We start from the raw sequence: 13,595 nt of genomic DNA, 5'->3' as shown, positions 1-13,595 counted from the left end.
TGATCCTGAGATGCTGATTGGTCTTCTGAGTAAAATGAGCCCGCCCCCTTGTCTCTATGACACTGTGATCCAGAGCTATGTTCAATACAAAATCCCTATGCAATTTACCATAGTAGGAAAAACGCATGCTTTACATGGGCCGTCCTACACCATGTTAAGTCAATGGGAAACTTTGGGCCGCTCCTGCCCCCCAGGGGTGCAACTTTTACCCCATTGTGAGGTATGTTCTTACAGAGCCTGCCAGCCTCATCAAATGTGGTAAATTTCACATTTCTACGAAATCCTCGCTCTGAGCTATGACTCGTCAAAGTTTGACGCAATGTTAAGTCTATGGGATTTTTCGTCGACTTTTTCGCCCCTGGGGCGACCACCGCACCCCCGATCGCTTATAAACGTCATAGCACACCATTCCCGAATAGGCCGCACGTTTTGACACCTCATTCAGGGGTGTGTGACAAACGGTCCAGGAGGAGTAGCGCGCCAAACTTTTGTGTGGAAGAATAAAAAGAACTAGAATGTACATTTCCAGAAGAAAATGTGAATGGTGCTTGCAGTGGCAAAACTCGACACTCGGATGCTAGAGTGTGGTACATGATTGCATACGAGCCAACAACCATGTCTGTACGATGTTCTGCTGCTGAGATATGGCTTATTCATGTTGTTCGGGTGGTTGCTAGGGTGTTCTGGGTGGTTGCTAGGGTGTTCTGGGTGGTTGCTAGGCAGTTGCTAGGGTGTTTTGGGTGGTTGCTAGGCGGTTGCTAGGCAGTTGCTAGGTGGTTGCTAGGGTATTCTGAATGGTTGCTAGGCGGTTACTAGGGTCTTCTGGGTGGTTGCTAGGGTGTTGCTAGGCAGTTGCTAGGGTGTTCTGGGTGGTTGCTAGGCGTTTGCTAGACAGTTGCTAGGGTGTTATGGGTGGTTGCTAGGTGGTTGCTAGGCGGTTGCTAGGGTGTTATGGGTGGTTGCTAGGCGGTTGCTAGGGAGTTCTGGGTGGTTTCTAGGCGGTTGCTAGGGTTTTATGGATGGTTGCTAGGTGGTTGCTAGGGTGTTCTGGGTGGTTGCTAGGGCGTTGCTAGGGTATTTTTGTGGTTGCTAGGGCGTTGCTAGGCAGTTGCTAGGGTATTCTGGATAGTTGCTATGGTGTTACTAGGTGGTTGGTAGTTGTCACAGATGGTTACTATGGAGTTTGTAGCATTTTCATGGGATGATTTAGCACTTAGCTAATCAATATTAGCATGTAGCTATTCACTGCTAGCATGTATAGCATGTAGCAAGTCCTGTTTGCTAGCATGAGTCAAAAGAGCCAAACCCCATCTCTGTACGATGTTTTGATGCAGAGATATTGGTCTTGCAAAACGGTTGCTAGGGTAATCTGTTTGGTTGCTAGGGAGTGGCTTGGCAGCTGCCAATCATGAAGCTCCAAAGTCAGTGTGAATGTATAAACCAACCCCCATCTCTATACGATGTTTTGATGCAGAGATATAGGTCTTGCAAAATGGTTGCTAGGGTACTCTCTTTAGTTGCTAGGGAGTGGCTTGGCAGCTGCCAATCATGAAACTCCAAAGGCTGCTTGTCAGTATGAATGATATAAACCAACTCCCACGTCTCTGTGACATTCAGTATGGAAGATATCCCTCTTTGGATTTTGGTTGCTAAGGTGCTCGACAATGGTTGCTAGGGAGGGGCTAGGATGTGTTGAGGTGATTGGGGATTGGCTGTTTGCGGCCCCGAGTCAAACGAGCCCACCCTCATGTTTCTATGACACTTCTATCCTGAGATATCCCTTTGATGTCTTTCAATTGAAGTCTATGGAGCTTGTTGCTAAGGAACTCTAAATGGTTGCTAGGGCGTGGCTTGAAAGCTTCACAATGATCCTGAGAGACTGATTGGTCGTCTGAGTAAAATGAGCCCGCCCCCTTGTCTCTATGACACTGTGATCCAGAGTTATGTTCAATACAAATGCGGTTTCTATGGTGTAGGACAGCCCATTTCATGGGCTGTCCTACACCATAGTACGTGAATGGGGCAACTTTGGGCCGGTCCTGCCCCCCAGGGGTGCAACTTTTACCCCATTGTGTGGTATGTTGTTACAGAGCCTACCAGCCTCTTCAAATGTTATCCAGAGTTATGTTCAATAGAATATCGCTTACTATGGTGTAGGACAGCCCATTTCATGGGCTGTCCTACACCATAGTACTTCATTGGGGCAACTTTGGGCCCCTCCTGCCCCCCAGGGGTGCAACTTTTACCCCATTGTGTGGTATGTTCTTACAGAGCCTGCCAGTCTCTTTAAATGTGCCAAATTACACGTTTCTGCGACATCCTTGCTCTGAGCTATGAGTCTGTGAATTTTGGTTGCTAAGCTGCTCGACAATGGTTGCTAGGGCGTGGCTTGATAGCTTCACAATGATCCTGAGATGCTGATTGGTCTTCTGAGTAAAATGAGCCCGCCCCCTTGTCTCTATGACACTGTGATCCAGAGCTATGTTCAATACAAAATCTCTATGCAATTTACCATAGTAGGAAAAACGCATGCATTACAAAACGCATGCATTACATGGGCCGTCCTTCACCATAGTAAGTCAATGGGAAACTTTGGGCCGCTCCTGCCCCCCAGGGGTGCAACTTTTACCCCATTGTGTGGTATGTTCATACAGAGCCTGCCAGCCTCTTCAAATGTGGTAAATTTCACATTTCTACAAAATCCTCGCTCTGAGCTATGACTCGTCAAAGTTTGACGCAATGTTAAGTCTATGGGATTTTTCGTCGACTTTTTCGACCCTGGGGCGACCACCGCACCCCCGATCGCTTATAAAAGTCATAGCACACGATTCCCGAATAGGCCGCACGTTTTGACACCTCATTCAGGGGTGTGTGACAAACGGTCCAGGAGGAGTAGCGCGCCAAACTTTTGTGTGGAAGAATAAAAATAAAAAGAAGTATAATAATAAGTATGTGAGATAACACTAATGTTGCTTTGCCTATGGCAAGCACCATTAATAATAATAAGTATGACGGATAACAATAATGATGCCTTGCTAAAGCAAGCACCATTAATAACTAGAAGGTACATTTCCAGAAGAAAATGTGAATGGTGCTTGCAGTGGCAAAAAACACGACCCGGTTGCACATGAGTATATTATATTCTTTTTATTGTTTTAAATGGCACAACTCATTCGTTTCTGTGAAAGACCCAGTAGAGTATACATGAGCAGTTACTTTACACTCAGGCACTTAACTCTGACACACGAGATCTGATGGATCGCGGTGCACATTAATACTTCAATGAAAATTAAATATGATTTAACAGTTGTTTTCAATTTCATTTGTAGTTGAAATAAATAAAAAAAATAAGTGTATTTTTAAGTTTAGAATTAAGAAATGAGAAAATGTTAGAATACAATACTACACCATCTGGTCATAATTGTCATGAACTTGTTCAGCGATCGCTGGACGCCATTAATGGTCATCTGGTCGCAAAATTAATTTGAATACGAATTGATGATTGTCTAAATATATCAATATTCCTCCAATTATACACACTTCTGAATTAAAATGCCTATTGGATGCTGTTCAGTGAAGCTGTGTGAAGACACGTCAATAGTTGTGTCTGAATATGAATGCATGTTATTCTGTTCAAAGCATCAAACATTAATTGATCGTTGATACCCTGTACATGTAGCGGTCTTGATTTTATAAATGTTGAGTATATAAAGCTCATTTAAATGTAAGCTTTTAAATGACCTGACCACTTACCATCTTAAAGAACCATCTGTGAATATACCTGGATCTTCTCTGAAGTTCACAAGAAAATATTCATAATGTGACAATGATGACTAACTTTCAATAACATTCAATAAAGACAAAAACACAGTGTGTGTCAATTAACCAAATGTTTATTTAAAAGATTTTTTTAAATGCCTGTTGTGTCAAATTCCACCCAGCAAATGGATTAGATCAGGTATGGGCCACTTGGGTCCTGGAGGGCCACTGTCCTGCAGAGTTTAGCTCCAACACTAATTAAACACACCTGAAAAAGGCAATCGATGTTTTCAGGATTACTAGATAGATACAGGCAGGTGAGTTATCATCAGGGCTGAAGCTAAACTCTGCAGGACAGTGGCCCTCCAGGACCGGAGTTGCCCATCCCTGGATTAGATCCTAGTGTTGTACTAGTTATTAGATATACTTTGTATTAAAATTATCTTTAAAGCATTACCCCTAAGATTATAAAAATATATATTTATTTATTTATTATGTACTAGTTTAGCCTATAGTGCTGAGAATTTTGTTGTGAATACATTTGTAAAAATGCTCTTTATTTGAAGGAGTGGGTAGCTCTGAAAAGAGCCGTTGTTGTCTTTAAAAAGACATTTGGTTTCAACTTTGGAGTTCCACCCGCAGACCGTCTCTCAGGTTTGCTCAGGAGAAGCTGGTTTCCCTCTGTGCTCAGGTGAACTCGGTCTCTGGTGTTTCTATGCTGAATGGCACGCATCTGTCTCCCTGGATATCCTGAGGGCAGATGAGATAAAACATATATGATAATGTTTATTGAATTTATTTGAATTGTTTACTTATTGAGCAGCATAGTTGATGGGTCAGATGTAAGCCTTTAGTTTTTACATCAAATCATACATCTTTGAACAAAACTTTTTCAAATGCTAAAACATTTTTAGCATTTATTAATCTTTGTTAGTGATTTTTACATTTACTAATACGGTACATTGTTCAAATCAAAAGTTGTAAGTGTTAACATTAGTAAATACAGTGAACTAACATGAATAAACATTGAACAGCAGTTTTTAAAATAAATAACTGTCAAAAAGTTCATACTGGAGTGATTAATATCATAAAGCACATAGCAAGTTGTTGTTAGCTAGCTGTTCATTTTATTCAATTGTTAGCTATATGTTAGAAAATTAAGACTATTAGTTAAAATAAACCTTTTGATTCTATTATTTTTAGTTTACCTTTTTAATAGCAATATGATTATATAACAAAATAATGAAATCCAGTGGTAAAATCTGCTCTTTTTTTTTAAATAAGAGAGCAAGATAGGACAACAGTGTCTGTTGGCCACCAACGAAGACATTTGACGCGGGAAAAACCCTGAAACCATTGTATAATAAAATGCACTGAAATACTACACCTTATCAGTAGTATTGATCTCAGTGTGCTTCTTCCTCTGCTTCTTCCTCTGCTTCTTCATTCTTCAGAGTTGTCCTCAATGCCATAGATATTTGGACCTGTTCTCTGGGCAATGCAATTAATAAATGAACAATGGGATCACGAATACACCCATACTAATAAAAATTAAAAAACAAAATCAGAAATAAAACTTACGGAAAGAAATTGACACATAATCTGGTATCCAGCTCGTCGTCGTCATTGATGTAGCCCACATGATCTTCTCAGACAATCTCACTTCATTTGGCTGGTTCATGAAAAACATAAAAATCAAAATTAGAGATTCAAATATAACATTTCCATTCAAACGCGGTTATGAAAAGCAGTAGTACACAGCTAAAGCAAAAAAATGTAACACTTAGCTTTAGAAGGTAAATTGCACACTCATATCCAGACAGGACTGCTATGGTCTCCCAATTCTTCCTGCAACTTTACAGAAGGGCACATATCAATCATAGAATAGCAGGGGACTGCATATCCCGCACAGATTGTCACAAATTTTGTAGATTTAACATCAATTCAAGTTAAAATGTATGTTATAAGGTCAAAATCAAACATTACAATGGTGTCTTGCTACTTCTCTCTTTCCCTTGTCTTTTATAACTTACTGCCACTGTTGCACTGACTGTCTGTGTCCTCCCTGGAGCTGTCACGCTAGTCCTCTGTCCTTCCTGCTGCTGCTGCTGACGTTGCTCCTTCCTCGTAGCTCAGTGGTATAAACCCTTAAAATGACCTAACCACAATCTCCTAACCACAATCTCTAACGCCACAATCAAACCGCAACACGACCATACGCGCCAACCCGTTTGATGAAGGCCGTCGAAGCCCCGTTGATGTCATGAATCCAGGTCCATTGGCAACGGTTCCGTATGGCATACTACCTAACAACCCGACCATACGCGCCCAACCGTTTGAATAAGGCTGAAGCCCCACAGTCGTCGTTAAAGCAGGTTCAGTGGCAAACGGTTCCGTATGGCATACTAACCTACCACCAAACACAACAATATCAGTCCACCATAAAAACCCGAATTAACGCAAAACGCAGTACACCGGATTGTGATAGCTATGGTAGGTATGCAAGACACCTGACCCAAGGCACAAATCCGGATGAGAGACGTAAATGTGGTCCAGTAGAGTGTTCTTTTTGGTCGTTGCTGTGGTGATCAGTTGCGTGTATCCTTTCGACTGAAACAATTCCAGAACAGTTTTTGTCCCTGGGCAGAGGAGATCCTCATTAAAATCTCCACAGATTAGTGTGGGGTGTTCGTCCACCATGTCCAAATAATCCAGCAGACTCTTCAAGTTTTTGGAGAACTCTTCAAATCCGTAGTGTGGCGGCCTGTACACAGCAGCGATTGTCGCTTTGATCGGGCTATCCACTTTGATGACGACATACTCCAGATCGGTCACATTTTGCACAAACTGCCTAGCCTGAGCTGAAATATGCTCTTTGCAATAGATTGCGACTCCACCACCAGCTTTCTTTGCAATTTCTTGGTGTGTCGAGTAGGAGACATGTCTATTTCGCATAAATGCGTTGTACCCTTCCAGTTGGACGTGGGGTGTCATGAGTGACCCGGTCAGGTGAGTTTCCGTCATGCAAAGAATATCCGACAGAAGCAGTTCGTGATGGCATCGGATATCTTCGATGTGTGATGACAGTCCTTCTGTGTTGTGATGGATTATTTTCAGCGTTTTATCCAAGTTGGTTTCCCTAACCTGCTGTAAAAGCGGCATGATTCCTTCGAATGATGCTCTCGTCATGTTTTCCAACGATGCGGTGACTGTAGCATCGGCATAGATCTTCTTTTCGCTGAAGTCCGTGATGTGTAGTCCACGAAGCGAGGTCGTTCTGCTGAGGGCAACGTAGGCCATTCCCGGCTCGAAAATCTTCTTCAGTGAAACCACGGCATTCTCCAATGTCATGCCTTGGACTTTGTGAGCTGTGCAGGCGTAGGCCAACTTGATGGGGAATTGTCGACGAACGGCTCCTTTCCTCAGACTTTCTTCGGATCTCTCGATGTACACACAGTCGTCGTCTTCACCTTGCACCCTTTTGCGGTTTTTCTTCCCTGCATGTGGATTGTCGAGCTGAAGCCCTAGCATGTGTACGGTGTCGATTCCATCTTTTGTCTTATTGACAATACGAGAAATCTTCCCAAAGCACCCATTGCATAGACCGTCCTCGACATCCAAATTCCTAGTCACCATTATGCGTACTCCCAATGCAATTTGTATGGTGTCAGGCAAGTCGTCCTTTTTACCGGTGACGGGCCTCGTTTGTCTCTTCATCCCTCCCGTTCTTGGGTCTTTCCTGTAGTCTTCGGCATCGATGGTAATGATGTCAGTGTGAAGAGCATGGATTGTTTCAGTGTTGTGTCTGTGGACTTCCTTGTTGGTGGCAAATACGTGCAGTGCATCACACGGGCAGTCTTTGGGGTCCTTCACAGCCTGGAGCAACAAAGCTCGATCTTCTTCGGCAAGGTCGTCGGTCTTCTGCTTGACCCGTATGCGGTTTAAAAGTTGGGCAAAAGCCAAGTCTTCTTTCTGACGCATGATCTCGGAGAGAGTAACCATTTGGAAATGGTCTTTCCAGAAGTCCAAAACACCGTCTTCGTACACGCAGAGTGGTTTGGCTTTACCCAGAGGCGGCAGTTGATAAAAGTCACCCACAGCGAGGACAGAGATTCCCCCGAATGGTTTCTTGCTGCCTTTTATTTGCTGAAATCTCCAGTTGATGTAGGCAAAAAGATCCTTTGAAATCATGGACACTTCATCGATGATAAGAATCTCCACGTCGCGTAGTGTTGCTCGAAGCTCATCTAGGGCGTTTCCAAGTCCTTGATACGGTGGCTTCAGATTCCTCGGAAGTTTCAAAATGGAATGGAGTGTTTTACCGGAAATGTTGAATGCGGCCGTTCCAGTAAACGCACTCAAGAGCACCGTAGGCACGGAGAGATCCCCTTCCTCCCGTAGTCGAGGCAGCTGTCGCAGAATCTTGGTGGCTTCCGTGTGTATGCACTTGATGACGTGCGATTTGCCACAACCAGCACCACCTGACACGAAGTAGAAAAACTGTTCTGGATTATGACCCCACACACGCTTCTGACACCACTGGCGGACCGTGTAGAAAATGGCTGCCTGCGTCTCATTGAGACTCCTGAACAGCTTCCTGACAAATTCAACACTCATCTGCGGTGCCTCTATTTGTGGCACGACCCCGTCTCCACGTTCAAGAATCTGGAATTCTGGGACATCATCTTGTACGTCCTCATCATCCGGAATGATGTCTTGTTGTTCGGCGACGCACTCCAAGCGATCCACTTCTACTTCAGGTGCAAAAGCGTTCCATGCGTTCTCAGACGGTCCTTGCTGTTCCAGCTGATCGAATGCCTTGTCCAACTCGTCGCTGTGTTTTTCAAACTTCTGCTTGTTCACTTGAACTATGGCACAGACAGGCATCAGCAAACCAGGGTGAGTAGGTAGTTCCACAGATGCACCTTTGTAAAACGTCTCGTAGGTTGGAAATCTTGGAGGTTTTAGCTGTTCGTTGGTCCGATGCGGCATATAAAGCTTGAGTAATCTACAGTAAAACTTTTCGGGTTGTTTTTTCTCAGAATAACGTGCAAACCTAATAACTGCAGCCTTCCCAGACGTTCTTTTCTGAAAAAAACCCATGCCGTTGAGCAGCCGGTGAACATTTTTGCCTTCCGTTTGCTGACCATACACGATGCGGCACTCCGAAGCAAAATCTGCCAGGCACATCTTTTCAAAATCACGCGTTTGAGGCCTTGACCTGTATTTATCGATCATCCCCGACATCCAGACGTCCTCTGAATCTGGATTTTTATTTTGTAGGACACTAAGGGGAAGACTCATCTTTAGCGCGTCATCATCCGTCGGTAGAAACACAACACTTCGTGAACACTTCTTCAACGGTAAGCTGCATGTTCGTGCCACAGACTCCTGAGCGCTAACTTGCCTGTGTTTGGAGTAGGCTTGCATTATCTGCTTCATCTCATCTTCCTCGCTAACGTTCGTCTCGCGCACACTCTTGATGACGTTCTTTAGCACGTCGCCCATTTCGTTCTCCGGCTTGGAAATATACGAGAGCATGTACATGACGCAGCTAAAAGCGTCAAGAACGAACTGAATGTCCATATTGGCGTTCCATGCCCTTAATAAATCAGGATTGTATCCATTCACCCAAGACTCCTTTGGATCACGCTTCAGCAGGATCACGTTGGCATTGGACAATGCTACGATGTTCTTATCGTAATCCTCGATGGACATCTTACACGCTGTCAGTAGCTCTGACAAGCTGTCAAAGGAGGCTTGGGGGTCATTCAACAGATCCCACACCGGCTTGAGTTTGGCCCTGGCTTCGCCCATTGCCTTTCGCGCCGCTTCTAGTCTCAACTTTTTTCTGTCTGCTTGCGTTTCTGCTTTCTCGTGCTCTTCTTCAGGACGCTGTGGTTGTGCGGTTTTAGACGCTAACATGCAGCTTCCGGATGGAGAAGTGTCCGTGTCATCCTCTTCTTCGGGACGCTGTCGTCGCGGACGAGTGATCTTGGTGCTAGACACCGGTAGTTTGGGGAACCCAAATCGACACAATACATTTCCCTTCTTACAGGACTTTGAGTGGTTCCTGCTGTGAAGCTGGACCTCTGTGACGATCCGGTGAAGCTCAGGATCAGCCGAGGAATCGGGCAACCGGCAGGTTATGTTGCGGTCGATAAAGGCGAAAACTTTATCATCAGAGTCCGATTCAAACTCGGGTGCGTCCTTTATCCAAACAAGAAGATGGATATGTGGGCTTCCTCTAGCTTGAAACTCCACTCGGTAAAAGTAGTCCTCAACTTCACCGATGGGTTGGGCAGGCGACAAAAGCAGATGAGTCATTAGCGCATCCACCCGTTTCTCAAACATACGCATGACAGTGACTGGGTTGCTTCGGAGGATTTCACACTTCGTCGTCCAGTCGAGCTCGGAAAAGTCGACGTGTTCACCTTGTTGGGCCTTGATTGCGGTTATTACTTCAGGCCATCTCATTTCGGCTGCGCTGAACGTGCAAAAAAACGTAGGGGTTCCTAACTGTCTTATCATAGCCTGTAGATCTCTCAAGGTTTTCTGCCAATACGCTGGAGTGCCTCTCAGTGGTTGCATGAACCGCGTGGCGTCTTTGTTGTGTACCAATCTTTCAACCTCCCGTTTGTCCTGAAGCAGTCTGTTCGAAATGTTCCGGCCATCTCTTGTGATGGGTTTGCCTTTTCGCAACTGGATAGACATGCTGTTTCTAGCCAGTTGCGTTTCCGTCACAAACTGTGCAAAGAAAAGATAACTCTGATCTTTTGCAAAACGCGTGTCCACGCTGAACAATCTCGCGTTGAAGTACATGCTGGGAGAGATTGAAATTTGTCTTTCCTCATCAATGGAATTTTGTCCAGTGGGGAATTGAACAGGGAACGCCATGGCTTCCAGCTTTGGGATTTTGAAAAATCCAACAGGCTTTTGTCCTTGTGCAGGTGCGACACTAAATATCCCCTCACCGTACGACAAGATCTCCTGTGCGATGTCAGGCGGCTGCATGCACGTGTCTAATGTGAGGCCGGGTCGAAGCTCGTCCATTTCCTCAACGCTAACTTGTTGCTCATTCTGAGCAGAATCAACTTCTTGTTGCTTCTCAGAGGCATCAGCTTCCTCGTCCAGGTGACTTTCAGAGACAGCAGCTTCCTCATCTAGGGCACTTTCAAATACAGCATCTTCTCTTATGGAGATATCCCTGTATTCTGAATGCATTGCTTTCAGCTTCGATAAAGCTGCAAGCACGTTGCGCATGTTCACAGTCTGGAACTGCTGGTACCCTTTAAACTTGACGTGTCTCTTCAGCTTCACCTGCAGCAGCTGGGCCTCACTTCTTGGCCTTGGCAGAGAGTTGACGGTGTTCTCCATCTCGGAGGGCACGCACACGACGGCACCACGTACTGCTCTCTGCTGTCCTTTGGGCAATGAAACTATTTTTGCAAAGGGTAAAATTTTTGCAATGAGTTGACGCTCAAGGACATTTAATTCATCCAATTCCGCAGGGATTGGTGGCAACTCCAGTTTGTTGGCTGCTGCAATTGAAGACATCTGTCCTCTCTTAAGATGGCTGTCACAAGTGTGGCAAATCCACTCCTGTCTTCTCTCTTCCGGAACTATGCAGGAACCTGAGCAGCCACTGTCACAAGTATGAACATACTTCCCGGTTAGGCAAGTCGCTGCAACGTGAACGTTTTTGTTGTATCTCGTTCTATTACAGACCCTGACTTGGTTAGGAAACAGGGCTCTGTGACAGACTGTGCAGACATGTGTAGGGCCATGCTGAATCTTACACCGGAATGCATGTATGGCACTTTCCATCAAATTGTTAACCAAAGGCTGGGGTGTTTGCTGGCTGGAACGGATGTACGGTTTATATTTCCTTTTTATCCTGAGTGCGCATTGCAACCGATGAAGAATGTGATATGCAGCATCACCAACACATTTTTGAGTCTTGCGCAGGGTACATCGCAGTATGTGATGAGCTCTGAACTCTGGGTCACCTGCATATCTCTTAACCATGTAGGCTTTCATTTTACTCTGGAAGAGAGTATCTGTGCTGTACCTATTCTTTATGTACTCTTTCATCTTCTTCTGGAAGAGAGTATCTGTGCTGTACCTATTCTTTATGTACTCTTTCTTCTTCTTCTGGAAGAGAGTATCTGTGCTGTACCTATTCTTTATGTACTCTTTCTTCTTCTTCTGGAAGATAGCATCTGTGCTGTATCTCTTCTTCATGTAGTCTTTCATCTTCTTCTGGAAGAGAGCATCTGTACTGTATCTCTTCTTCGTGTAGTTAATCATCTTCTTCTGGAAGAGAGTATCTGTGCTGTATCTCTTCTTCATGTAGTCTTTCATCTTCTTCTGGAAGAGAGCATCTGTACTGTATCTCTTCTTCGTGTAGTTTATCATCTTCTTCTGGAAGAGAGTATCTGTGCTGTATCTCCTCAATATATAGTCTTTCTTTTTGATTCTGAAAAGACGATCCTGATGATACTTTTCCTGAATGACTTCTTTTTTCTTGGTTTGGAATTGCAAACAGCCAACATACTTCTTTCTGTCATAATCCCTTTTTTTATTTCGTCTCATGAGACAAGCTGCAGTTATGCCCTCAAGTTTTCCATGTTGTTTTGAAAGTGTTAATGTTCTACGCATTTCTTTTCTTCGCCTGTGCTTATTTGTTTTATTTACCACATCTTGTTTTTCAGCTGTTAAACCGACACGATTTACTTTAGCTCCAACATTTGTTTCTGGTTCTGGTACAGCTGAAGTCACTTGTGATACCGGTTCACAAACAGATGGTGAAGGCAATTGGACAGACTGCTGCTCGGTTTCAAAAGACACAGGCATGAACTCATAGCTGGTCTCATCACCACGATCCCGGAAGATCTTGAGTACTCTGTCTGTCATGTCACTCAGGTGGGTGAAAGTTAACATGACAGCAGTTCCATGCCCAGTAGGATGGGGCAAGCCTGCAGCAGTCCTCGAGTGAGAATCAAAGTATCCATACCTTCCAGATCTGTCTCTGAACACAGCAATACACTCTGGAGCAACAAGGAGCAGAGCATGACTGACATCTGTGGAGAGACACTGTAGCCTTTCAGCGAGAGGAATCCACCATCCTTCAGTGCCAGGGGTCCCTGTGGCTCTGAGGTATCCAAACATCACTCCTGACTTCAGCACATTGTGTGTCCGGTTAAATGACGAAACCCTCAACGGTACTTCCTCCATCGTCAGAAGGTTGAGATTAAACTGTCTTTCAGCAATAAGCTGCAATTTAATGCTGACATATAACGCATCTCCCTCCTCTAGAATTCTATCAAGGTCAGGCATCTTGAACGCAATCCCTTCACTCTGGTTGGCCAAAAATGTCAACGCTACACACGTGCACTGATGATTTCTTGAAAAACTGTCATACCTATCATCACCCTGACAATGAGATGCTTGCACAGACAAAACCCTGGGTGCAATATCACCACCTTCTGCATTCGTTCTACCCGAAAACTGAGCTACAGCTGCACTGGTGCTTGCCTGTTGAACCTGTAAATAATCATTCATGAAATTAGGCAAAATTAGTGTTATAGAATAAAGCAATAAGCCCCTTGAAGCCGTGTTTTACAGTGGATTTAGAACAGCTAAGGGGCGTTGTTAGCTACGACGTGGAGCTCAGTGCCTAAAACTCCCTTAGCTGTTCTAAATCCACTGTAAAACACGGCTTCAAGGGGCTTATTGCTTTTATAAAAAAGTTACATTCAAATATTCATTTTAATATTTATTTGATTCATAAAATAAACACCAGCAACAAAAAATAACGTTATAACACAATGTAC

The 13,595-nt window shown here is 44.2% G+C and overlaps 1 protein-coding gene across 2 annotated transcripts; it reads right to left on the bottom strand.

Annotated features, from left to right (window-relative positions):
* Positions 1 to 4,040: 4,040 nt before the first annotated feature.
* Positions 4,041 to 10,687, bottom strand: LOC306998566 (uncharacterized protein). 2 transcript variants are annotated; one of them, XM_079612757.1, is made up of 4 exons: positions 5,793 to 10,687; positions 5,341 to 5,613; positions 5,147 to 5,250; positions 4,041 to 4,509 (listed from the first exon to the last, which is right to left on the bottom strand). In XM_079612757.1, exon 1 carries the CDS (start codon positions 10,654 to 10,656, stop codon positions 6,214 to 6,216), a length of 4,443 nt encoding a protein of 1,480 aa, XP_079468883.1. In that variant the 5' UTR covers positions 10,657 to 10,687; the 3' UTR covers positions 4,041 to 4,509; positions 5,147 to 5,250; positions 5,341 to 5,613; positions 5,793 to 6,213. The 2 variants fall into 2 exon arrangements, with proteins under 2 accessions (XP_079468883.1, XP_079468884.1); XM_079612758.1 differs by lacking the exons at positions 4,041 to 4,509; positions 5,147 to 5,250 and having other exon boundaries at positions 5,568 to 5,607.
* Positions 10,688 to 13,595: the final 2,908 nt, after the last annotated feature.

This window comes from Phoxinus phoxinus, assembly GCF_949152265.1.
Source record: "Phoxinus phoxinus genome assembly, chromosome: 5".
Taxonomy (NCBI): Eukaryota; Metazoa; Chordata; class Actinopteri; order Cypriniformes; family Leuciscidae; genus Phoxinus; species Phoxinus phoxinus.
This window is presented reverse-complemented; position numbering and strand designations above follow the sequence as displayed.